Source organism: Condylura cristata, unplaced genomic scaffold, assembly GCF_000260355.1.
Source record: "Condylura cristata isolate star-nosed mole 26May11 unplaced genomic scaffold, ConCri1.0 scaffold00032, whole genome shotgun sequence".
In the NCBI taxonomy this organism is placed as follows: domain Eukaryota; kingdom Metazoa; phylum Chordata; class Mammalia; order Eulipotyphla; family Talpidae; genus Condylura; species Condylura cristata.
The window spans coordinates 17,144,829-17,171,677 of record NW_004567133.1 but is presented as its reverse complement, the minus strand read 5'-3'; the positions used below and the strand labels follow the sequence as shown (position 1 = coordinate 17,171,677).

The 26,849-nt window shown below is 44.7% G+C and overlaps 1 protein-coding gene across 12 annotated transcripts in view; it reads left to right on the top strand.

Annotated features, from left to right (window-relative positions):
- RBFOX1 (RNA binding protein, fox-1 homolog (C. elegans) 1) overlaps window positions 1-26,849 on the top strand; it is a 1,380,973-nt gene that overhangs the window by 1,276,870 nt on the left and 77,254 nt on the right. For all 12 annotated transcript variants that reach the window (XM_012731793.1, XM_012731784.1, XM_004692141.2 and 9 more), the window contains 3 exons: window positions 495-587; window positions 2,437-2,497; window positions 10,918-10,971. In XM_012731793.1, coding sequence (XP_012587247.1) covers window positions 495-587; window positions 2,437-2,497; window positions 10,918-10,971 — 208 coding nt within the window. The remainder of the gene's footprint in view (window positions 1-494; window positions 588-2,436; window positions 2,498-10,917; window positions 10,972-26,849) is intronic.

The following is a 26,849-nucleotide window of genomic DNA, read 5'->3' as shown; positions in this document are numbered from 1 at the left end:
GGAGGAGAGATGTCCCAAACCACGTGGCATGTCTCTGTAGGCACTGCCAGCAGATTTTGGCATTCATTGTTGGATTTCGTGCACACGTTGTATTTTCTTATTTTTTTCTTAATTTGCATGTCAAGAAAGTGGTTCCCTTTTTTTCTTTTCCTCGTTATTTCATTTTCTTCTCTGTGAAGACACTGTAAGTTTATTTTGATCTCATTTTCTTTCCGTTCGATTTATTTCCTTCTGTAGTGACATTTAGAAAGGTATTTTGGGTATCATTCTTTGAATTCTTCAGGGGTTACAGCTCACGGGTGACAGAAAAAAAATCTCGTTCACATTTGTCACTTACTTATTGCCCATTTTAGTACTCTTATAATTTCTCTAATTTGCATGTTACAGAACTGGAGCCAGGACAAGACATAGACATTAAAGCGAGAACGTTTCACGGGGTCGTTGACTGAAATAATAATCTGCATGTTGTTCTCCCTTCTCCCTCCTGCATGCAGGGATTTGGTTTCGTAACTTTCGAAAATAGTGCCGATGCGGACAGGGCGAGGGAGAAATTACACGGCACGGTGGTAGAGGGCCGTAAAATCGAGGTGCATGTTCAAAATATTTCCCTTTTCATCTTTTTTATAAATGTGTGCTTCACCCTCATCTGTTACTTCAGACGCTTCATCCTGTCTTGTGTATGTCCCTGCTCCCTTTTCATTGTTTATATATATATATTTATATATAAAAAGGAAAACTGGCCTTATTGTATTTTACTTTTACTTGTTACGTGACTCTTCTTACTGCTGAGAGGTGGATGGCAGAAGTGAGACGCAGGAAACATTAACCTGAAGGTCTTTCGTTTTGTTTTTTATTTTCCATTGTTTTCGATGCCATGGGCGCAGTAGGTTCCAAACAGCAGAGATAGTGTTGAGGAACAAAACAAAACAAAACAGAAGAGTTTCTTTTTTTTTCTTTATCTTTTTTTCTTTTTCTTTTTCTTTCCACTGCAGGGTTGATGAGAGATCCACAGTGGTGTGCAAATTAAACCAAATTGTGAAAGCGATCGCATTTGAAAGAACAAAAAAAAGAAAAAAAGAAAAAAAAAATGAGCGGTCTTTACCTTAAGCATCTCATTTTTTTTTTTTTTTTTTTTAGAAGACGGCATACGAGATGTCGAGCAGTGACTGGAGTTCAGACGTGTGCTCTTCCGATCTTCTTAGAACTTTACTAAAGATGAAACAATATTATGGTTTCTTCTTGGGCAGTCAACTATTTTTTTTTTTTTTTTTTTTTGGCTTAAGAAGCCAGCTTGGTCTGGAGTTCTCTTGTTCAGTGACTCACCAGACAGGATTTCCTGTTCACTCTCTGGCCCCTGTTTGCGCCTACTATCCGCTCAGATTCCAATCCGCCCCAGGTTTCTACCACTGGATCTCCCTCAACGTGGCCCCAGGGTCATATTTGTTAAAACTTTAAAAAAAAAACCAGTTAAAAATGCTTTAGTCTTTGGAGTAAGATGTTGCATATTTTGCCTTTCATTTCCCCCCTTCGACGATAACGCTTAGGCCCCTCACCAAACTCTCAGTAACCATGGTAACTGTATACAAACCTTGCTGGCGGTGGTGGTGAATGGTAAGTGGCAAAGTCCATCTGCCGTTTCCCGTATTTAGTGCTGATATATCTATATACATATATATATACCACGTGAATTTTTTTGACTTGTTGTATTAAGTTTTCTTGATGCTCTATTTTTTTGGATATTGGTACGCCTGTAATTGAGTGTACGTTCTAAGCTAGCCTGAGAGGCGCTGACTGTATTGAGATATGCCCCGTGCACATCTTACTCAGATTGTTAACTCCATATTGTGTTCGACAATGCACCCCTCTCCCCCTTTCGTTAGCTGTGACTTTAAAGCTTGAATGATTTTGTTAATTCTTGCGATGTCAAAGGTCTTGTTCCAAGTGTTGAATGCTAGATGTTGCTTTCCCGATGGTTCTTTACCCCAAGTGTTGCTCATGTGGTCCCTTGTCTGTCCCTTCCTTTGACATTCATGTTCCCTGTACTCCTCTCTTCTCCACTGCATGCCCCTTCATATGAACTTTATTTTACGTTTAAAAACTATTTATTGTTTCTGTGTTACCATGGAGTACACGCATGCTTTTAAATCTTCAATTATGCAGTTCCTTTTAATTTGCTTTTACTGTCTCCTTATTAAAAGTTTCGATGATATGACATTGCTTTATTGAAATGATTTGTAAGTTTAAATGGTGATGAAGTAAATGTAATTATAAAAATGTATGATTTCTGTTATGCACCTACTGCCTTTTATAAATTAAAATGCATTTATTTTTTTCTGTTCTTGTTGTTAATAAGTAATCACTGTCATAATGCATGCGACTAATGGAATGTCGGGCTCACCCTGGAATTGTGCTCACTTGAGTTTTCTATGTACGTAGGTAAATAATGCCACAGCACGCGTAATGACAAATAAAAAGACCGTCAACCCTTACACAAACGGTGAGTAGACCGGCAGGGAATCCTCTCTGCCTCTCAGTCCATTAAGTGATTTGATCGGGCATCTGTTCCCCTGAGCCACTGTCAGCCTGGCCACGGGGGCCCGCTGCTGACCGGCCACAAGGAGCCATCCGAGTCAATATGATCACTTTCACCACAAGAGGCACATTTCAGGCTAAGTGGGGTGCCCCTTTCCAGTCTTTCCAGAGTAACTCCCCGTTGTACCTGAGATACAGACTTCCTTTGAGCGTTTGTGGGTAGTTTCCTGCGTGGTGACGGTGGCCAGTGGAGGAGGACCGAGGCACGTTCCCTTCTCCCCACCACCTGGTCACCCTCCCTGAACCTCCCCAAAGCGGGACCACAGCTTGCCTCTGGCTGAGGTCTTCTCTGGCACCCCAAGACTTTGATGGTGGGAGTGAGGCAGGCAGGTTGGCCCTGAGAGCTCGCAGGGGGGCACTGAGCGGCTCCCGCAAGCTGCCCAGGGCGGAAGGGTGAGGTGGCCCCTCTCCACCCACCCAGGGGGTCGTTCAGGCTCTCCTAGAAACAATTCAAAATATATGCGAAGCGCTTAAAGATGTTTGAACATGTTGATTCTCTAACCCTCCTCAGGGTTGAGACAGAGGGGGGAAGCTGCTGCCAGGGTGGCATATGCTGGACTGGGCCAAAAACTAGAGAGAAAATAGCACAGTAATGGAAGGTCAGTGCTTTGTGGCCAGTCCTGCTCACAGATAAGCAGGATAAAGACTGACAGGTCACCTAGGGCGTGTTTGCAGCCACACTGAGGTAGTCATGTGTGCTCACGGCCCAATCACATTGGGAGAAGGGAAGATGTTTTTTTCTTTGTTTTATAAGTTTTAAAAAAGAATATAATTTTAGTACTGGCATCAGGAATGTATGGGATGTTCACAGTAGCATTTTAATGACACACAGTATGTGAAAATGCAGACTTCCTGAACAATCAGAGAGGGAAGGAGGAAGGAAGGAGGAAGGTTGGCTTAAGAAAAGGCCAATGTGTACTCCAAATAGCACAACTGCCAGCTGGCTTACTCCCCACTTAGAGGCAGTCACTAATTGAAATTATCTTTATGTTTTTACTTTTCTATTGTCATGCATATATATGTAGTATAAGTATATTGGCGGGATTCACAGCATTAGGTACCTGTTTTTATGTAAAAGGTATCATGTGCACGTTGTTTTTAATCAAATTTTATGAATCAGTATGCAGTTGTTTGGATAGTGATACAAACAGACCAAACTCACTCACTTTGGTGGTTACATAATATCCTTCAAATGGGTAGGTGGCATTATTCAGGTTATTTTTCTGTTATATACCATAGTCATAGCATTTGCTAGCTTTTTTTTTTTTTTTTTTTGGTGTCTTCTTTCTTGTGCCGAAGACTACCCATTTGACCAAGCCCATCTATTTTTATTCCAAGATGGGGTGCCATTAAACAGAAAGGCAATCCCAGTACAATAAGTCTAAGCAGAAAGCCCAAGAGAATGTTTCATTCTGCTGCTCCTTTTCCTAGTACCTGCAACCCAAGACACATCCTTAAATTGAATAGAAAATCCCCATCACAGGCTTTAAATGCCCAGTGCTGGAATGAGCAAATCTCTGGTCAATATGACATTTATACCACTTGGGTATAAATGTTCGTTTTCCAATTTGCCAGATGCCTGAAGACAAGAACCTGAAGATTCTACTTCCTCTAACCAGGAAGTAGAATTGTGCATGTGTGCACATGTGCCGTGTGTGTGTTTTCACATGCACGCATATGTGTTCATGTGTATTTGTGTGGGAAGATAATCAAGGAAAGCCAGATCTTTTTTCATCAGCCATATGTGTGCAGATTTGATTTAAAGGAGAGGTGCTGATCAGTGTCTTGCCAGGGCCTGAAAACTAGACCTGTGGGGTTTGGACACAACTCAGAATCCACACATGCAAAGCTACATCTCTGGAATGCAGACTGTGTCCAAGGTGTTAAGCATCTCGGTGCCCTGGGCTCACATGAAGCCTTACGAACAGTCCTCTTTGCTTAAAAGATGCAAAAGTTGAGACTAGGTGAAATGAAGTCATTGGTCAAGTCTTTTTGCAAAGGGGCTCAGGGGTGGTGTCTTTGTGAGGACAGGCACATCCCATGCTCCTGTCGCCGTACAGCCCTGCACTCCAAGAGTGGCCAGAGTCAACTAGCTAGCTGTGAAGTTGAAGGACACAACGAGATGTGAAGCTCCTTGTCTCCCTAGATGTTGGCATAGGTACCTCATGCCCCAGTCCAGGTAGCTATGGACGGGACTTAGTGAGGTGTGTTCCTTGCCTATATTCCTGCTTGAGATGTTGAGAGGCTTCTTCTGTCACAAGGACTGGGTATGGACCTGTGGGTGGAAGGACAGTCCCCATAGACCTGAATTGACATAAGACACAAATCTAAATCTGGAGGACATAAGATAATAGACTTCTCTAGAGGAGAAGAGATCATGGGAGACTTTTGGCTACAAAGACCAGTAGTAATTCTCCAAGTTTTTGTGCCCTGTCCTTGATTCTCAAGTAACACCACTGCAAATGCATGTTCCTGTAGATTGCATGGCACATTACTGATAATAGATGGGGATTTCTAAGATCCTTAATAAGAGTGACTATTTAAGAGAGGAGAGAATCAGAAAATGAAATGTGAGGTGGTTGATAGGGTGACTAATTTGACCAGAGCAATGAGAGCAAATACATATATCAACTCATCAGATTAGGCACCTTGAATATAAATAAATTTTAGTTGTTGATTATACCTCAATAACTCTTATAAAAAAACAAAAGGAGTCAAGACCAATACATTTATGTTGAAGTGAGAAAATTAAATGATCACTGAAATTTATTCATTAGTTACCTAATTCATCCTCGGAAGCTGTTGAGTTTTGCTTCAGCAAAATTACAAATTACTAGAGTCATCAAATTTCTAGTTAATCTTCAAATAATAAAATACAACTGCTGATGTCCACACTGCATTCATACAGTCCTTCAATCACATATCCAAGAAAAGTTTAGCAGCTGCCAAGTTTCCAGTGATGAATAGTAAGACTGGGTCCCGAATGTGAGGGTAAGCTTGGAGGGAAGACTCTCTAAGTGTGTTAATTATGTCATAGTGGGGTACAGATTCTAACTCTGGGGACATCTGAACTTGGGTTTAAGACTGTAAATGGCAGATGGAGGTGGAAAAGCCACACATCGGGACACGCCTCACAAAGATGATCTGGCAGTTTTTCCATTGCTCATTCTTCCCAAGGATACCTGCCCTCGGGGAGGAACTGGGATCTTTGGGAATTTGATATTTCTGTAAAACAAGTTCAATTTTCTCAGAGATTCCCTGCGTGTTGGAGAAGCATGGGTATTGGAAGTAGCTCTTGTTTTCTTAGCTATCTTGGGAAAGATAAAAATGAACACCAAGAACTTTGTATCAGCTCAGCTTCCCACTGTGTCTGCAACTGTGGGCAAGTTGTTTCATTCGGAAACAGAAACATACATTTTCTCAAGTGGGAACTCACAATGCAATAAAACCTACTGCACAGGCAATTTGTAATTATTATGGGAGAAAGTTGCCAGCACAGTGCCTGAGATACAGAGTATCTTAAAATTTTAATTACACAGTAATCTCAAGAGCAGGTAGATATCTTTCCTTTTTTTTTTTTTGCTCTAAATAGTAAGTTGAATTTCTTTTTTTTTTTTTTTTTTTGCTCTAAATAGTAAGTTGAATTTCCTGATTGACATATTAACTTAAGGATTAAATACTCAGATGCCAACAGTCTGGGCAGGTGAAGTAAATGAGCAAGTGAGAAGGTCTGGGAAACTCATAGTTTTTATGTTCTATCATTTTCATAGTGCATAAAGAAAAATATTTCTCTACTAGAAGGAAATAACAGTATGGGGTGATAATAAATGTTCGCTAACATGTAGACTCTAAGACAGGCAGACAATGGAGCGCAGTGGTGACTGTGGATAACTAGAAAGTTAAATGCAGGTGAGGGGGAAGGGGCTGGTCACCTCCAGTAAACTGATCCCTGAGGAAGTCTGAACTTAAAATTGACATTTCTATTGATGTTTCAAGAGAACCAGAGATTGTGTCTTGGGTGAAATCTAAAGGTTTCTGTGAACATATGGTGTGAAAAAAACATTGAGTGAGCAAACAAAAACACATTTCTGCATAGCATGCATCAACTCTGCATCGGGGCCTCGCCCGGTGCCATTTCAGCTTCAGGGCTATAGACGTCTTTCAAAAGCATGCTCCTGCAGTGACAGAGCCCCTGTCGTGCCATTAAGGGCACTTTGTTGAATGTGTTTCTTTGATACCCGACCCAGCAAAGCCCAGGAGAAGCCATGTGCACATTCTTTGTCTGAACATTCAGATTTGTCTTTTAACGCCCAGTACAATAGTAAACGCCGGGGATCTCGGTCAGTACTTTTTCTAAAGAAACCTGGGCAGTGACGTTTTAGAAGCTATCTGATTTGGGTGCAGCACCTCTTGGCCCAGCCACAGAGGGGTCTCTAAATGGCTCCTGCGTCTGGTGTCTGCTCTGTTGCCTTGCCTTGCCGTGTGGGGGCCCTGCGAGGCTGGGAGCTCAGGCTTTATCAGCTGTTCTCCTTTTGTTATAAGCCTCATTGTTCAGCTTAATGTCCTTGATCAAAATCTCTGAATTTGCAAGGCCTGGGGACGTACACAGTCTGCCTGAGAAACTAAAAGTGGGATCATTTTGGCTTCTTCCTGACAGTGCTGACTTAGACCCACGTCTCCAGCAACTAGTCCCGGGGGTCTCTTCCAGGTACTAGGAGGAGTGGCAGAGACGACCAGGCCATTTGCATGTGATTTGCATGCATTTACATAAGCCTACATGAGCTCTGTAAGTCTGAGTGTAGGTGATTTGCAAGGGCTGGATTCTTACTGCCTTCCCCTCAGAGATAGTCACCTTAACAGCGCCCCTCTTCATTAGATGCTCATCCAAAAGCAGGTCACTGGAGGTTGGAAGTTAGCCCAAAGGGAATAAGCCTGTTAGAAAAGTGCTCTGTAGCATTTTAGTTACTTTAGAGCAGAACTAAATAAACTTTTACAGTGCACTGACTGTTTACCAAGTGCAATTTTTGATTCTGGGGATTCACCTTGGACAGCAATCCCACTCACCCTGCTGTTCATTTTAATGGCTGTGCATCATTGTAAAAACAATTAAGAACAAACAGAAAGCAAATCCCATAAACCCAGTAGTGTCATCAGCTACACAGAAAACCAAGCTGGGACTGAACTAGAGGGTCATCCTTGGAGGAAAGAAACATACCCTGAGCAGTCCTGGGGGACACTGGGGTTCTCGTTGACACTAGGTCCACTTTGCCCAGCCCTGGGGAGAATTCTCCAGGCAGAGGGAGCAGTGGGTACAACGGAGGGTCCTTCAAGGCGATCTAGAATGATCTCGGATAGTTCCCTAAAGAAAAAACACACCATGTCGCTAGCTTGAGAGCAGGATGTGGTGGTACACAGTAAATAGACAACAGCTAGGTTGTTCGAGCTCGATGCCAAGGATTTGTGATCAAAAGGGTCAGAAGGAAGCTACTGAAAAACTGGGAAGCAGAGAGATATACATGATTTACCTGCTATAAATGGTTTTGACGACTGTTCCAGGATGGAGCGAGGAGGGCAGACAGGAAGGAAGCAGGAGCAGGAGGCGGTGAGCGTTAGGGCATGTCGTGTTGTCCTGTCTGAAAAGGACTTGTGTGCTGGCCAGGATCGGGGCAGGACAGGGAAGTGGACAGACTGAAACCTCTGTTCGAAGTCTAAGCAGTAGTTTTGTCCTAAGGAAGTTTTCATGAGCTCTGAGAGGTAGAAGCAAGGAATGAAATGAATGCTCAAGAATTTTGTTTTAAGGAGCTAATGGAGAGGGGTGCTACATGCTGAATGAAGGTGGGAGGCCTGCTGAGGGAGGAGCCTTGGGGATAGGGGCACTTGCATTTCCCTACAGTGAGAAGGGTGGGAAAGATGTGTGCTTGTCCGTATGTGCATTTGTGAGGTCTGGCCTCCCTCCCTCCCTTCCTCCCTTCCTCCCCCTTAATTTCCTCCCACTCTCCCTTCCCCTTTACTTCCTTCCTCCCTCTCCCCCTTCCTCCCTCCCTCTCCCCCTTCCTCCCTCCCTCTCCCCCTTCCTCCCTCCCTCTCCCCCTTCCTCCCTCCCTCTCTCCATTCCTTCCTCCCTCCCTCCCAGCCCTGTTTAAGAGAGGGGGCTCATGATGGGGAAAGAGCCATCCTGCCGGTGTTTCCATGATGACCTCAGCAGCCTCATTGCATTTGACTCATGCAGATTCTAGTGGTCTCTTGTAGAGGAGACCTGATCAGCTGTCTCTCAGTAATACCTGAAGACAGAGGAACAGGCTGCTATGGAGGAAAAGTGTCATTAATGCCACTGCGTTTGTAGTGAATGGAAGTACCCCTTGAGTAGACTTGGTAGACAGTTGGACAATTTGTAGATAGATGGATGGGAGGAAGGAGTGAGCGAGGGGAGGGGGTAAGGAAAGAAAGAAGGGAGGGAGGACGTCTATACCTTACAAGCTTACCTACAAATAGGCATATCTTTATTCATTCAAGGAAATGAGTAAAATAAAGGCAGGTAAGAGAAGTGATTTCTAGGCAGTCTTATTTATACATCTCTGAGAAATCCACTTCTATGAAAAAAACGAAAGCATAACTTGCAATCTTCTAGAGTCACATGAAAATGAAGCCCCATTCAGAGGTTCTAGGCATATAGTCAAAAGAAGTATCTAAGATATTAAATTTGTTAGGCTCCTTACAGATTTCCTTTACAAACTCTAGCTGTCTATGAAAGACTAGAAAGAAAATGCTAAACACATCCAGATAACCGTGAAGCTTTCTTTTCTACTAGCTTGGGCTATTTTCTCTGAAACTTGGAATGTGAACATTCATTCCCATAAGCTGAGGAACTGGATATTGTCTTTTTTGGGAATCCATGGAAGATCACTTACTTGGTCAATTTTTCATATTCATCATACATACTCTGAAATGGCCAGGGTAATTCCCATTTTTATGTTGCTATACAAATCCCTATAATATGGAACATGGTAAATAATAAAAGGGGATGGGTGTCAGTGTGGGATTTCAGAAGCTTGTGAAGCAATGGGTCACAGAATTTCATGTCTCTTTTTTGCAGATCTAGAATAGACTAGGGAATTGTCCATTAATGAACTTCCCAGATAGACTTTCCCTATCTGCAGGTCAACCTGGAGCTGTAAAGCAGCTGGCTTATTTAAGTTGGAACTGAGAGTCCTTAGGCACAAAACATCCTTAGAAAGTTCTAGAACATTTTTTGGTCCATTAAGGGACCATTTAATGAAATATTGAGCTTTTGTCTTCCTTAGTGGGTCAGGAGATGGTGATCACCTCTCACGTCAGATTAATGGGGTTTCACAGCTTTCCCTGTGGGGTGGGGCTCAGAATACCTTCCCTCACACCCCACATTTCACCATTGTCTTTTACCAAAAGTGTTTATTAAAGGACATCTGGTGTTTAAGCTGACAAATTTTTCCACAGAAGACAGCAGGCAACACTGAATGTTTTTATAAAGATCATTAGAAACTGGAAGTGGTCACCCCAAGCCTAAAATGTGATCTTTCTTTGAAGGTTGTTTCCTAAATAACCCCACCCAGTGGGGCTGTATTGGGTGCTGTGCTTGGTCAGCAAATATCCTCAGATGTTCTTTACACGAATGGAAATCACTAAAGGAAAGGAGCAGGATCCAGAAAATTCTCCATCCACAACATTTGGAAAATTACAGGATCTTGTCCATGTCACGTACAAATTATTTGAAAGTTACCTTAGATATCATGCATTGATTAAGGATAATCATGATCTCTGAATAAACTAGAGTGTATCCACATTTATCTCCTGTGGATTAATGTCCTTTCCTTTGGGACTTAAAAAACACTTTGGAATCCTGTAGTCTCTGGATCACAATTAGGAATGACATTAGTCAGACTATTTTGCTGTAAAATATTTATGTGAACTTGCAGATTTTTGTAAACTTAATGCAAAGGGACATGTGATCTATTTACCTAGCAGTTCTACAAGAAAGAATATTATAGTAGCTCTGGTACTGTGGCTGTGGGAGAAAATGAATTGTGATGTCATCTTCAAAGGTTCCCCTGGAGTTGGTCGGTGGCCTCCACGCTATTTGTACTGGCAGAAAGTGAAAAAAGAAAAAATCCATAGAGCTGTTTTTCTCTGTATAATTTTCAGATAATTATTTTAATACACACCCAACTACATATCCTCTAAATTTAGAGAAGAAAAAAATATATCCATCCACTTAGTTGCAGTTTATTTGCGATGATGAAATTTGTTGAATCAAATGTGATAATGAAGTTTTTGTATATTTGTTTTAAGGCTGGAAATTGAATCCAGTTGTGGGTGCGGTCTACAGTCCCGAATTCTATGCAGGTAAAGAGCTTCACTTTGCATGACGTGTCCTTGGTCTTTCTCAATGTGCTTTGCCTGCAATAAAATGAGTTCATTCGATAATCCGAACCAAGTGAATCCCTCTCCTAACAATTTCTGAATGATTTTTTTTTTCTGGCAAAACCAGAAGTGTTTAAGATATAAAAGGAGGAGTCATGTGAGTTACCTTGTGGATGAAGAATGAAGCCACAGCTTTGATGACACTCAAGTTGATTTTGCCTTAAAAAAAAAGCATTGAGACGTTGTTCCAGAGCATATTGAGCAAACATAGAGCTGTTCACGCCCATTTTATTTCAATATGCCTGAATGTTTCTTTTAGCCATACATTTCCATTCGGGGTTGCATTTATTCCCCGGCAAAGCAGCGAGTTGACTTACTTATTCCAGCACTGTGGATGTGAGTTGGAATTGCCAAGAGAAGAACTATTGAGAAAAACCAGGAATACAAGCTAAGCGGTCTTTCTTCCTCTGCGGATTGGTTTCCCTTAGCAATTCCATTTCTCTCTGCTTTGCCTTCAAGGCTGTGTGTCCCTCCTCACCTCTCCCCTGTCTAGCCACCAACTACGCCCCAGTTGGGAAATCCACCCTGGTAGAGAACACGACCTACACACTTGGGGCGCGTGACCCAGGAGCACCGTGGGTAGATGTCTTTCTGACTTGCTGGTCTTGCCTGGCCACTGCTGATGACTGTCGTCTTGCTCTTAAACAAGGCTGCACTTAACACGTTAGAGCGTAGTCAGTCTGCCTCATGGGTATTGCAGTGTTTCTCCGATGTGGCCCTTGATTCTCAATAAGGAGAATACATGGCCAGTGGTCTAGATCCCTCACTTAGTGCTCTCTTGACGGTAAGTCCGCACTTTGTCTCTAATGGCGTGCCTTAGTTCTGTCCCTTCCCTGTACTAAGCATTCGCACTAGTGGGTGACAAAGGAACATGGGAAATGAAGCTTTTCAAGCACAGTATTGACTTGATTAAAAATATCCGGTAACTCTGGGAAAGGTCCAGGTGATAGCTGAGCTCTGGGTTTTAGGTAGGCATTGTTGGCAGCTGCCCTTCACGTGTGAGTTTTAGCACCAGCCTGGCTAATATTAAGACTCCGTGACTGTGAGGTGTTTGCAGTGGCTATACTGAGGGAGGAGAGACTGAGCTATAAAGCCCCCCCCCATAGTTCTGTGTGAACCCACCTGCTGAGAGGACACTCGGGGGACAGAGGAACAGGGACCCTGCACTCAGACAGCCGGGTGCCAGGTGCCAGACCTGGCTTCTCTCCTTGCCAGCTGTGTGACTCTAAGCCAGCTACTTAACCTCTCTGTGCCTCAGTGTCTTCACCTGTGAAATGGGAGATGATGGCAGGAACAGTCTTGCAAGTGTTTGAAAAGTGTCAAATAGATTGGTCTGTGAAGACGGTTTGGTGTATAGTCAGCCCCATGTAAATGCTGGGTCAACTAATAAATAGGTAGGTCAGTGCTCCACCTCTCTGCCACAAAGGAAAAGTTAACCAAGAACTGATTCTGCTGAATTCCGTGTGTGCCAGTAAACTTAAAAGACTCTATACCTAGTTATGAGAACGTGCATCCTTCCACCTCAGCATGTGTGCTTACAATGTCTGGCATAAAGGGCAGGGCTATCTACTGCAGGGGGCACATGGATTGTCAGGGACACCCCCACACAATTGCAGAGACTTGAAATTACACGAAGGAGCAAGACAAGCAGAGCTTCCATGTGTGTAGCTTCTGTCCAGGGACATGGAGGGGCCCCAGACAAGAGAGGCAGGCATCTGCACGTCCGTGTGTGCACCTGTGTGCACCTTGTCTGTGCTCTGTGCTCTGTGTTCTGTGCCCAGAGCACAGAAGCAGGGCTGGGAACCCGGCCAAAGGATGAGGAGTGCAGGCGTAGAGGTGTGAGCTGTGTTTGAGAGAGGAAAGGACATCTCTCTTGTGTGGCACAGGGTACCGGCTGCCACCTGAGTTCAAACAATCAGAAAACGCCAAGTAACTCCTGCACTTGTGATTTCAAACCAGTGTGTGTCCCTGGGGTGTTTTAAAGGACATTAAGACAGAAGAAACAATTGAGACTGACTTGCACATAAAGAATGAATTTATGAGCCAGGCATCAGCTACAAAAGTTAGATCATTGGATTAGAGGAAAAGAATAAGTCATACTAAGGGTTAGTAGTCACCGATTACTTTCTGTGGCCAGCCACTGTTCTAAGCATTTTACTTAGGTTAATGTTTTTCACTCCTTAAGGCAACTTTCAAAATAAGAAAACTGCCAGGGCAAAGTTTTTCATCTTGGGTATAAGATTTCACAGAAAGGAAGAAGTGGCTAGAATTTGGAACCAAGAGCTTGTATTCACTACAACCAGGTTACACTGTTCTTCGTTGCTTATAAAGATTTAAAATCATATTTTTTATTAGTGGTGTCCTGTGATAGTAGGTCATGCTAAAGTTCTATATTCAAACCTGTCAGAAACTAAAAGTAAACTAACTACCCTCCTTCATCATCACCACCACCATCACCTCCAACACTACCATCACTGTCACCACCACCAACACCAATATCACTACCACTCTCACCATCACTACCACCACCATCATCACCTCTACCACCCACCTTCATCATCACTGTCACCATCACCTCCACCACTACCACCAACACCAACATCATTACCACTCTCACCATCATTGCTACCACCATCACCATCATCTCTACCACCCACCTTCATCATCACCTCCACCACTGTCACCAACACCAACATCACTACCACTATCACTATCACTACTACCACCATCACCATCCCCAACACCACCCCTATCATCATCACCACCATCCCCATTACTACCACCACCACTTCCTCCATCATTTTAAATTCCACAAAGGAGTGTGGAACTTCCACCATCACTACCACCAGCACCGCCACCATCCCCATCATCATCACCACCACCATCATCACAACTACCATCTCCACCATAACTGCCTTATTTAAAAATGTTAACCGGTTGTGTCAGTGGAAGCTTTAAGGAGTCTGGAAAACCACGTCATTATTTCTCTAACCTGCTCCAAGAAACTTTAAAAAAAAAAAAAAAACAAAACAGGGCATGGGGGCATGCCACTTGAGAAATCTGAATATTTGTGGTTGATGTCACTAATAACTGAGCTCTCCTGAAAAATCAGGTACTTTCTGGGTTTTGCCTATTTATCTGTACATGTGGGAAGATGGAGTTCATGATGTTCAGAAATGAGAGAAAATGTTGCTCCACATCAGCTTTCCAGAACAATTCCTTTGCAATTCTTGAAGACCCACACACTGAGAACCCAGCTAGCTTCAGTCTAAAGTTGCATCCACTTGTATCTCTGAAGTGGGTAGATGCAAAGATAGAGATGCAGGAGGTATTTATTTCCATATCCACTTAAATACCCATGACTAAGAACTTAGAGAGCATTTAAAATGTCCCCAACTATAAAAATAGGCTGGATATTTCTTGCAATTCTGAACATGCCTCAAAACTGAGATGAAGACCTGGTCATCGATTCGCTTTGGGTAGTTAGCGGGTCAGCCTGCATCTGCCTGAGACAGAAAGCCAGAATTATCGGCCACCTCGCTCTATAAAATTGTGCATTAATGACAAATATCATAATATTCTCATGGAATAATTATTGATCTCCCTGCAGCTTATGCAGAGTTAATAACCCAGCCTCCAATTGTCTCTCAGAATGGAGCATGAAAAGTCCACATATTTTGTAAATTAAAATCAATATTTCCAATCTCTCCTAAAGGTAATTTTCCTAATTTAGTGGACTTTTCCCTAACATTTATTTTCTCTTTTAATTATAAAATGGCAGGTTATTGATTTTCGTATGTAACCTCATGACACCCTGAGTGCATTTATATTGCTAACGCAGGTGGGGGTGGGGAGAGCGGTGGCCCCTTTTAATAAGGATCTTTAATTACTAGCTGAACAGTATTAATTTGCTTTGATAAATTATGACATGCACTCTCCCTCGCTACAATCCAGGGGAAGCCTTTAGAAGCTGCACAAAGGCCTTTCATGTTGGGTGGGTTTCTGCACACACAGCCATCAGTCCTGTAAGAACTCTGGGCAAGTCTGTGCAATCCCAGCCTCTGAGGCAGGTGCATATCCGTCAGCCTCTCCCATGAGTCTACACTAGTCTTCTCCAGAGAACAGCACAGGTTATTTTCCCTAAGTTTGGTCACCTTCATACTCCTGGAGGCTTAGTTTCAAGAAAATGATCGTAACTCAATTAAAAAACAAAAGTGCTAGGATATCTCAAGGTCTTGAGCCATGTCTATGCCCCACTTTAGAGTTGAAATAAAACTTTAACGCACTAAATAGCAGTAGAATTTCTGCATCTGTCCACAGTCATGCGCCTCAAGTGGTTAGTGTGACTGGGAACTGTGCCTCCACAAGCCGCAGTGAGACCTTGATGGCATTTCTGGCTCCCCATCATGATGAGATGCTCCCTTTACCTCCTAATAAAAAGATTAAAAAGTGATGTCTTTTAGAGATAATATCATCTCCCACCAATGAAACCATTGATTGAAAGCCCCTTTAATTTTCATAAATAAGGAAAACAGAGTAGAAATAAATAACAGAAGGTTCTACAAAGTTGTCAGCAGGCTATTGACAAATGGCAAATGCATCTGTTTCGCAATTGTGGTAACACGGCCGCTGAGCCCACCCACGCTGTAGATCATATCCGCCAACTCATTTCTGTGATTAAATATTCCATCAGTGAGGCTGTGAGGTGGCAGGGCTTAACAAGATTCATAAGATGCACCACTTGAACACACATAACTCACTTCCATGGATGGAGAACACCCCGCCTGCAAAAGAAAATTGGAATTGAGCTAAATTACTCCATAGGTCTCGATCAATAGGGACAGGAAAAGCTCGCCCTGTGCAATGCAAATCTAAGCTACCATTAGGTTCTGATGACAAGAAGCACAATTAAAGTCAAAAAGTAGAGAGATGCAGAGTGAATCAACTGAAAAACCTTGATGGGGACGATGAATGGTGGTCTTGGCGATACTGCTGTTATTAGCCGATGTTTTGGATCCTGCATGCGGAGTCTTCCAGAAAATAAGCATTCCTGGTTTGGAGAGGGGGAGGGGAAATGACATATCCTAAAAGGGGATCATTTATCCTGATGCAGAGTGGCATAAGGAAGTTAGCCAGGTCTTGAAACGAGGTCTCCTAGGGAGACTCGGAGAGCCAAAGTGAAAAGACTTTGTGGACTATAAATCATAGACAAGGGTGATGTCTGAAATCACGGCAACTAAGCATGTCCACATAGGTAGGAACCTGGCCGGCAGCCACGTGACTTGGGAAAGTGGATCAGGGTTTCAATATAAAATTCAAAATGGTTGTAGCCTCTGTGATCGTTTTTTCCGAAAGGGCAGCTGCCCTTGAGCTGGCGTTACCCATACGAAGGTATTGATTTTCTATGGACTTTTAGCCACTCTGAACCATGATTCATCTCAGAATTGGGCAAAACGAGGGTAGATGGAGAGTGCCCTCCCAGCTGGCCCCCCACTTCCATTTTGTGGAGTCCATGATGGTCAGGAGATGACCCTTCGCCACATGCTGGATGGACTCCTTTCCAACCCCCTTCCTGCAACTTGGATATTACAGCATCTGAGAAAGTAAGATTGAGGTGACGAAGGAGGTCCTGGCACAACTTGACCATGGTCCTAAAGAGAGCATTGGGTGACTTGGCTAAACGATGGACCCCAAAGCATGTCCTGTTTGGGCTGCTTGGCTTAGCATTCTATAGAGTGGGGTTGAGAGGTCCCTGCTGCCACCCACGCCCCTCAAGGCAGCAAATCTCTTGGCCCTCGAGGCTCTGGAGTTTCCATCTTCAGTAGAGCCAGGCCCACTGGCCTCCACACAGGCGAAGGAGCCTTTGCCCCTGGCTGTTCTGTGCCATTTCCACATCCTAGGCTCCAGTGCACTTCACTGAGCTAGAACACAGGAGCCCACTGTCAGCCCCCAAGCAAAGGACGCTCAGCCTGGAGATGTTCCACTTGAGAGAGTTGATCTTGCACATCTGTTTACCTCTGTCTCCCTTCTTAGCTGCAACTCACTCTGCTTCTCTCCTCTCCTCCCCCATCTGTCTTATCAGATTTTATTCCACTCCTGCCCACATTTGGCCTTAATTTTTATCTGTGTCCTTCCTTGTCCCGTGGAGGGAGCGCTGCTTTCAGCTGGGCTTTGATGGGGCCTGTGGGGGGGTTTGATCTTCAAATAGGATCAGAGCTTGCTTATATGCTGAAAACTGCATTTCCTAATTAGTTTTCACTCTACTGCATGGAAACTCTCTCAAGGAAAGCCTTCTCTCCCCCACCCCAACAAAGAAGCAGCGGAGTAGCAGTGTAGTCCTTGTTCAGGAAACTCCACCTCCAGGCAATGGGAGGAAGATGAGCTTTGAATATCTGGATCAGTTTTGCAGGGAAAGTCCTAGGCTTCCACCATCAACATACAGAACATTTCAGAACAGCAGCAATGATACACCAGTCTGGGCACTCACTGTGCCAGGCACCATGGGCACAAACACTTGGCATCTCCTCACAGCCTCATAAAAATGTTATGGCATCATCTTCATTACGAAATTATGAAACCAAGGCTTCCCAGAGTCTGTCTCATTCCCTGACTTGCAGAGCTAGTGTGAGAGAGAAGTGTGCTTATTAAGCAGAGGACTCTGGTCTACCGGGGGATCCCTGCTTGCCATCCCCCCACTTCCTCAGTACACTGGCCGAGCCCACACTCTCTGTGTGCTCCAGCACCAGGCTGTCGAATGTGCTTGCATTCAATGACCAACTCTCTACCTAGTTCTGTGTGAGATCTCCACATCGGTCTACAGAGACTGCAACATTGCACACGAAGGTGGTCTTCTTCATTTTGCAGAAACGCAGAAATCCAGTGAGGTGAGGTTGATCAGGTTTGCTATCTTGGAAGGTTAAAGATAAGGAATCTATCTTCATTATTTCAAAGTCCATTGTTCTTCACTACTGGTTATCTTTATAGACCAGTTTACCTCCCACACATACTGTAGTTAAGTCAGCATCCTGGGTGACCCGTTCTGTGCTGGGAGTGATTTTTGTCACTACTAGAGGTCTTTTTCATTGTCCCATCTGAGAGGGGGTCACTCCTGCTAGCTACTGGGTGGAGGCTGGGGATGCTACAGAAGAGCCTGCAGTCCCCAGGACAAGTGAGTTCAGTGTGTAAGGAAGGATGATACCTGCCAGGGCATTGAAAAATCCCAGCCCACTCACCTTAGTGATGACATCAATGGGGTCTGGAAGGATGAGTAAGAAAATAGGCAAGGTCAATCAATAAGAAGAAACTTGGTAGAATGAAGGGGAAGGAAGAGTTTGGTGGAATTCAAGGGAGTTCCTCAACCTTTATTTTAAGATTCCATTGAGAAATATTAAAAATATATATATATGTAAAAGCAAATGCAAAGGCCGGATGCTTGCAAGACAGCAAAAAAGATAAAACAAATGCAGAGATGGAAGCTTTGGAGGCAGAATCAGCCTGAGCAGTATTGGTCTGCTGAGACCAGAGGGTACCAGTTAGATTCAAGTAGCAAAGACCCACTAACACCCCGCCAGGAAAGATGGGCTCCAGAAAAGGAAAGCTGTGAGTACAAAGCAGCCATTGGAGTTATAACAAATATAAATAGCATGAATCAAACAAGCGCAAATATTAGGAGACGCACGAGGAGTCACAGCTACGCTTGAAACAGGGCAAGGATCTCCAGTCCTCAGGGCTGCCTCTGTGTTGTGGGTGAGACTCCCAGGACCTGCAGGGGTCTGGCTCAGAGGCCCTGAGCTACCACGGCTGTTCCAAAACATGTTTTTCCTGGTCTTGTCCCAGTATTTTCCTAGGAAAACAAATTACCAGAGATTTCAAAAGGGAGGGAATTTCTTTCTTTCTTTTTTTTTTAATGTTTTAACTTGCTTTACATTCTATTATAAACCACTTAGTTTTGAAGATGTTTTGCTTTCCACTTTCAGCATTCTTTTCAAAATTTATAGTTCACTGTTATTAGTTCAACCAATTAAGTGGTTGCACAAATAGAGACAAATTGGCCAAATACTGTTAAATATCCTTTATGTTAATTGGACATAGATACTCATTCTCCAAGTGTAAAGCAAAGCTGTCCTGTTGTCTTTTAAAAATGTCGTGTTGAAGAGCCACCTCACAAATGCCAAGAGCCTGTTTCGATTAAGTATATGGATGGCAGTTAATGCATTTCTAGAACTTCTGTGGAACTGTTACAACCCATTACAGCTGAAATAATGGTTTATGAAAAATTAATAAAGCCAGTGGAAAACAAAATTCAGCATCTGCATTAGCTACTTACACCAAAAGAATCAGCCAGAATTAATTATGCTGCATGGCACATTCTAATGAGTTTTTCATTAAACCGTATACCATTATGGAAACTAAACAAGGATTATTCAAAGAATGATGCCAATGGCTGTTTTTGTTTTTTTTTTTGAGAGAGATTAAATTAGTTAATGGGTTATACATTTAAATCTGATGCAAAGGTTAATCGATAGGCTTATCTTTATACTAAACCCAGTATCATTTTAAAAACATGAACACCCCCAAATCACTGATATTTTCCTTTGGGGAGAAATGGGAATCTATTTGTATGTTTTCTGAAGTTTACTAGAAAAACTGAAACCCTCTATATTAGCTCTCTGTAGGTTTTGAAAACAATTTTCACCAGGTGAAATATCTATTTGCTTTCAGCCCATAGGGTGTAGTTAGCAGAGCCGGGAGCATATTTATAGATATCTGATTATCTGATTACTCTCTGAGACATTCACAGTTGAAGTATATTTCACCAAAATAATGGGGGTCAGGATTTAAACCTAATCTGGGAGAAGATGAAAACTCAAGATGAACCTCTGTCCTTACTCCATAAATATTTCCCGCACCTCCTAAAATACAGCTCTCACTTAAAGGGGGCTGAAGAGAGAGGCTGGGGAAGGCACCTAGAAGATTCTCTACACTGGTAGCATGTCTGAGGTTTTTGTCCCTAAAAAGATGAGAGACAGTCAATGAGGAAAAACTAGGCTCTTTGCAGAGACTTGTAACTTCCACTGACTTGAGTTCAAGTGCAATTTCTGTTTTTTCTTTCCTTCTGAGTGGAGGCTGCAAACTTGGATCTCCAGGAGCAGGCTATGAGATAAATCAGTGAAATGTGTTAATTGAGAGGCACATCTCAGTACAGAAGAAGTGACGGCCCCCTCACCTCAACCCTGACTGTCCCTGCCAGGTGGGAGTCTGTCCCAAAGTGGGGGGCTGTATCGTGAGAAGCCATTAAACTCCCAAATCTAAATGTCTGCTATTAATCCTCAATCTTAAAATGCCTCTATCAGAGCTTCTGTGTACGCAGTGCATGAGAGGGCAAGCAGAGCCATTCAGCAGCTCCCAAGTTGCTCTTTGATAAGGACAGTGAGCCGGGGTGAGCCCAGTTTCCACATCTCACGGCTCCTAGTGGGATGGGATAGCACTGAAATGACCGATTGACACTCACTATTGCTGTTGAGCTCACGTGTTCATCATCTACTCGCCAGCGTTTTCCTGTGATAGTTCTAACGCTTCAACATTACTTGAGAAAGTAGAGCTTTTTGTTCCGATTTCACCACGTGTAAAAACTGAAGCCTGGGGGTTGTTTCATGCCCACGTGTAAAGAAACAGAGATGCCAGAAAGGAAAACTAAGTTTAACAGCTTGTGAGGCCCAGGCTGTGAGACGCCAAGAGCTCAGGCTTCCATTTCCTTCCCCCGCGTCTTCCTCCATCTTGAGGATGCTATTTCCTTATCTACAGACGATTCTCTGTGCCCAGAGGCTTCCTTGGTTGGATTTACAGCCCTATCACAGGTCCTAACCACACCAGGAGCTGCTGGGCCCTGCCCTGGGAGAATCAGTTGTTGCTGCCAGAGGCAACCACAGAATCCTTGGAGGTGGCTTAGCGGAAATGATGATTTATCATTCCGAGCACGTGTAATCAACTCTCTGGCAGGTAACACTCTTGACAGAGCCCAAGTGTGGGCCTCTTGCAAAGCTGGCTGAAGTTTCAGCTTTGTGGCTGAGGGCGGAGGAGGCCATGCTGCAGGGAGTCAGTGGCCTGTGTGAAGTCCCCAGTATTTGCTGTGGTCAGTAGCAAGGGCACCCCCTGGAGTTTACCACAAATGTAGGCTCAGGCCCACCCCAGACCCCCTAGGTAAGAATCTGCTTTTTAAAGGGTCCCATATTCAGTGCCCCTCAGAATGTGGGATGACCCAGACCTGCTCAGGAAACCCATCTTCTCTTTTGAGTTGTGGCTTAACTGTTGACCTTCCAGCAACGGCCTCTAGATAGTGTTTCTTGCTTCACTGTCCTGAACAACATGACTGAAGAAAAAAGTGTTGGCCACTATTGAAGAGGCCTCATCTTGAAAAATATTCTGGTGGTTGGTTTTGGAGAAAATGAAATAGAACTTTGACCTTTGAGATGATGCCCGCTGAAGTATTCACCGGTAGCTTCTTGAGGTGGGGGAGCGCAGTGTGGATACCGAGTCTTGTCAGTAGTTACGGGTTCCTGATGTCGGGGTGGGGGAGGCTCCCACACCTGAGAAGCGAATCTAGGACCCCAGAGTGGCCAGCAGTTCCACTCAGTTCTCACACCATGAGAGATAGGTCCAAAGGTGAGGGGTTCAGTTCTTCAAGAACCGACCCCACTTGAGACACCAGCCAGGTTGTTCCTCAGTCATGGCGTGGGTCCCCGTGATGCCTCGCCTGGGTTTGGTTCCCCTGCTGAACATCTCAGAACCCGAATGTTTTACCAACCAGAGTGTTGGGTTATGAGAAAATGACATAGCTCAGGAGAAGCCCAAAAGAGAGGCCCAGGACAGGTGTGTCCTGGACAGGTGTGCTCACTTCTTGCACCTGCAGGGTCTTCCCACCCCAGCTCTCCCAACAGTGTCACCTCAGGTTTGTGGACCCCTTGCTGAGTAGGTGGGATTGAGGGGAGCCTTCTGGGGTGGTGAGTGATCCAACCACCCACCTCCCAGGAAGCCACAGGGGCGACTGGAAGTTCCAACCCTTTTATCATTGGGCTGGTTCTCCTGGCAACCAGCCAAGTCTCTGTGGGGCCCAGAAACCACCACACCTGTCCTGTATGGCTCTAGGCTCAGGAACCCCAAAGGCCTCAGGCACAATGGTCAGAGTGGGATAAAGGCTGAATACACGAGTTGCCTGTTATCAATTACAATATCTCACTTTTTTTTTAATTCATTAGAGCCTGTATTAGCTTTCCTATTTTTGTAAAGATTTATTCATTTATGCATGCAGAACTGGGGTACAAGCTGGGGCAGTGAAAGGATTCATCAGAGACAGAGTGGGGAGCAGATCAGGCTGACTGAGAAGTACACTGCTGAGGGGAGCAGTGGGGAGACAGGAGAGGTCTGCCGCTCCATGTAGGTCACCTCTGGGGCAGGGATCAAACTCTCACTGAAGTGGTTGCTGCTCACTTGCAGTGCTATGCTTTAACTTGCAGTGTTGGGCCACCAGGGAAGGCCACACTGTCCCATTTTTGTCCCAGACACAAAGGGAGCATCCAAACAGCATTCAGAAAGCATTTTCTGTTGAGGGTCTTACTGTGAATATGCTGGTATTTGCAAGCTGGAACCACTCAGCTCTTGCTCCAGCACAAAAGCACCTGGAGGAATCTGTCCCCCAGTGTGTGGCCCTGCCCAGTACAGCTTTATTATCCACAATGAAAGCTGAATTTGATGCAGTTTTCACTTACCACCAAACTTTCGATCAATTTTCTCAACCAAGCAAAAATGTTAAAAACCTTCCTAGTTCACAGGCGATAGAAGAAAAGATGGTGAACTATGGTTAGGCAAAGCCTGTAGCTGGCCGGCTCCTGACTCAGCTGGCCTGAAGGCCAAGAGTTGGGGGGTTGATCTGTGGTCAGCCCCATGTGATGCTGGACGAGCTCCTGAGACGGTCTGAGTCTGAGGATCTCGTCTTGTACATCCATGGGAAACAGCGTGTCTCCAGAGTCCCTTAGCATAAGGAGGGTCCCCATTAAATTCTGGGCACACTTGCCCGGGCCTCGGTGGGTCATCAGCAAGCAGTTTTGTCTTTGTTACTGCTGACATGTTTATTACTATATTGAGTCCCATGGATATTTTCTGTAAAAGTCGCTAGTGGCCTACATTGGAGGCAGGAGAGAAGAATTCAAATGAATCATTCATTATTTTCAACCCCAGATATTCAGGGAGAAAGACATAGTCTTTGTAGCATTCTCCCAACTTTCTCGTGTAATCTGAAATGGTGAAAGAAAGAAGAAACAACAAGAGATGATGTATTTCTTTTAAAATATTATGGAAATCAAAACTTACAAAATAAATTGGAGTGGAGGATTATTTATACTCTGGACAGATTCACTTCAGGGGTCCTTTAAATATGGAAATCTCCTAGTACAATTAAAACAGGATTTGATTTATGAGAATTAAATATACATACAACAGTTCCCTGCAACATCTGTGCCTACATGGAAATACTTCTGTACTTAAAACTCTGCCATCGCCCTTCAGAGAAGTTCGCCCTTTGGGCTTGTATGGAAGCATGAGGTATTGGCTGTGAAAATATCTCTACATGGATTATCTCAGGGCCAGCTGCTATACAAAAATGTGTAGCTGCAAAAATGTCCATAGCCTGTTGGGGCTGAGCTAGCTGTGTTCATCGGAAGCAGGACACTCCATTGCCCTGGACCACTGGCAACCTCCCAGCCTGTGCAGCTAACAGAGTTTGATGCTTGTGCTATATGAGGATCCTCCGGAGAGAGTCTCACTGGTCACCAGAACAGGTGCATTATGGGAGAGGTAGGTAGGTAGGTAGGTAGGTAGGTAGGTAGGTAGGTAGGAAGGAAGGTAGGTAAGTAGGTAGGTAGGCAGGTAGGTAAGTAGGTAGGTAGGTAGGTAAGTAGGTAGATAGGTAGGTAGGTAGGTAGGTAGGTAGGTAGGTAGGTAGGTAGGTAGGTAGGTAGATAGGTAGGCAGACAAGTCTTCTAGGGCTGATTTAGCAAAGCAGCACAGACTGGGTGACCTAAACCACAGGGACTTACTTATTGTCGCCTACTAGGGAGGCTGGAAGTCTGAGGTTATGTCGTCAGCTACTTTCTCCCGAGGGCTCTGTCATCGATGAGCTTGCAGACAGCCATCTCCCCTCAGTCCTCACACTGTCTTCGCTGTCTGTCTGTGTGTGTCTTCATCTCTCAACATGACCTCAGTCACATAGCAACAAGATCCACCCTGATGGCCTCTTTCAAAGGCCTCTCCCCAGCTGGTCACATTTTGAGGTGTTTAGGACTTCAGTGTATATGAATCGGAGGGGGCACAATTTAGTCATGAGGTGTAGGACTGGGAAGCCCCTGAGGTTGCTGCGTTGGTGACCTGCTATCCCTCCTTCATCAGCCTACCTCTGAGAGCCAGACAGAATAAGTAGAACTCGAGACAAGTTATTATTTTGGTTGGGAAAGTTTAAAAGGCAAAGGCAAAACTTGTCATTGTCCAAAATGGTAGGAATAAAATTAAGTAAATTCTACTTCTTTGCCCACAGAGGTCCTCTGACCAGCTACCCTGCGTCCATTTTACTTTTCTGGGCTGGATTACCCAGGCACTTCCTGGGGGCCACAGAACAAGTCTCTGGGGGTGCTGGTTGGAAATGTAGATTTCTGACCCAGACAGTGCAGGGACAGGGTGTGGGAAGAAGTAACATTGAACGTTCTTCCCAGGAGACTCGAAGTCCCAGGTAGCAGCTGGAAAACCTTCAGTTTAATGAAGGGAGGAGCCCAAGGGGTTGAGATGGGAAAGCTGGTTCTTTTCTGGGGTGGTAGACCTGGCAAAACAACAGGAAGACGTGGCAAAAGTGCAAGTCCTCAGGCTCTAGTAGACATACTGAGTCAGAGAAACAGGGAGTGGCCCACAAACTTCTGTGTTGATCGAGGCCTCTGGTGATGCTGGTGGTTACGAAGCCCGGGGTGCTGCCACCCCATGCATAAGTCTGGCTTTTCTATTGGGTGACGTGTCCATTTCTCCTTAGCTCAGGGTGTGTTTTCTTCATTAAAACCAGCACTTAAAAATATATATTTTTTTAAAGATTTTAAAAAGATCACTCAGCAGCCCTGGAAGTAGGACAGTCATTGACAAGTGAATGAAGATTTAGATCCAGTAACAGGTGTCTCACCTGGACTTCGCTCTGTGGACAATAAGATTTATCATAAATGATGGAGCTGTTCTGTGCCTCTTTTTTTTTTTTTTTAATTTGTGGGAAAAGATTAATACCGTCTGACCTCGTGAAGAGCCAAAAACATTCTAAACATTCTTTGTTAAGTATTGTAGAACGTTTTTTTTATATACATAGAAAATCAAAGCATCATTTCCAGCACTGGTTACTCTTACGAGTGCGTGTTCCCGCAGCCTGTGGTATGTCGCAGACACACAGAGGGACCCTGTGCCCAATCACCATGGGCATGCCCGTTCACAGCCCTTCCACAATGGCTTTTACGCATCTTGGCTTCAGGGAGCCAAGTAGCGGGCCATGGAGTCTGCAGCTTGGGGAGCATCCCCAAAATCCGCCCTTTGTCCCCAGCTTTGTGTGGCCTTGATGCCGAGTGTGTGAGCACCAAAGTCACAGCCTGTTGGCTCTCAGAAAGACACACGAGGTTGGCCAGATGCTCCGAGCACCCACACTGCGCCTGGCACGCGGGAGATGCCAGTGAACACCCACGCTGGCTGGTAACAGTTGCAGCTCTTGCTCTTCCTTGCTCAGCTCTAGGCTCAGAGTGGGGGAGCCCCACCCTGGTGGCCGAGCTGGCTCCCCTGACCCACTCACCACAGTGTTGTGGGGGAACATATAGCACAGACACCCAGTACCCTCACACAGTGGGGGCTCCTGGTCCCCACCAACTTGGGTATTGTGGAAGGTCTCCTGCGGTTCTCCTTTGTGTCTCTGTGTCTTTGCATTTCAACTGTCAGGAGCATTCTTCCAATTCCTTAGTGAGTCTTAATTTTGGAGCTAATGAAGTGAACTGCCTGCGGTCCGTGTCTCTTTGGCATACATGTTTTAATGAAAAAGGCGTTTAACGCCAGCGTAGTCACTCACCACAGGATGGGCTTGGGGTTGCACCTGTTTAATTCTAGTCTGGGACGGGGCTGCAGTCAGACAGTCTTGCTCTTCTGTCCCCCGGCCATGCTGTTTTGTTTTTGGTGGCTGCTGATCAGCAAGCCCCTGGGCCTCTTCAGTGCTCTCTGCCTCTTGGCCAAGGTCTCTGGACCCATAGGTGCAGGGAGGTGACATAGCAATCCTGCCCAACTGTGGATGGGGCACCTTAGGCAGACGCGTGCCCAAGCTCAGTCTAGCAAAGCAGAGGCAGCTGAAGCTGGCCTGGGGGAGGCAAGTAGACCCCTCATGGTGTTATAGGGTAGCCCAGAGTGGACTGGGCTGCCTGTTTGTGGGGCCTCACCCGCACGCTCACAATTCAGTAATACTGCAGACACACAAAAGGGTCAATAACAGGTTTATTTACAAAAGGGGAAAGGAAGAGGAAACAATCCAGGGAATGAGAGCGGGATACAAAGTAACTGGAATAACTTACTGCTAGGCTGACTGAACACAGAGAGCCATGTAGTCCAGAGAGCCGTTTCCCCAGCCAGTGCTAGAGATGCAATTGCGTCCTATGTATCCCCCAAATGTCCCAGAATTCCTGCTAGCTCCTCCCTTGGGTCCTCGCAGTTCTCTCCCTGGTACTGCTGGGAGTTGTAGTTTCCAATCA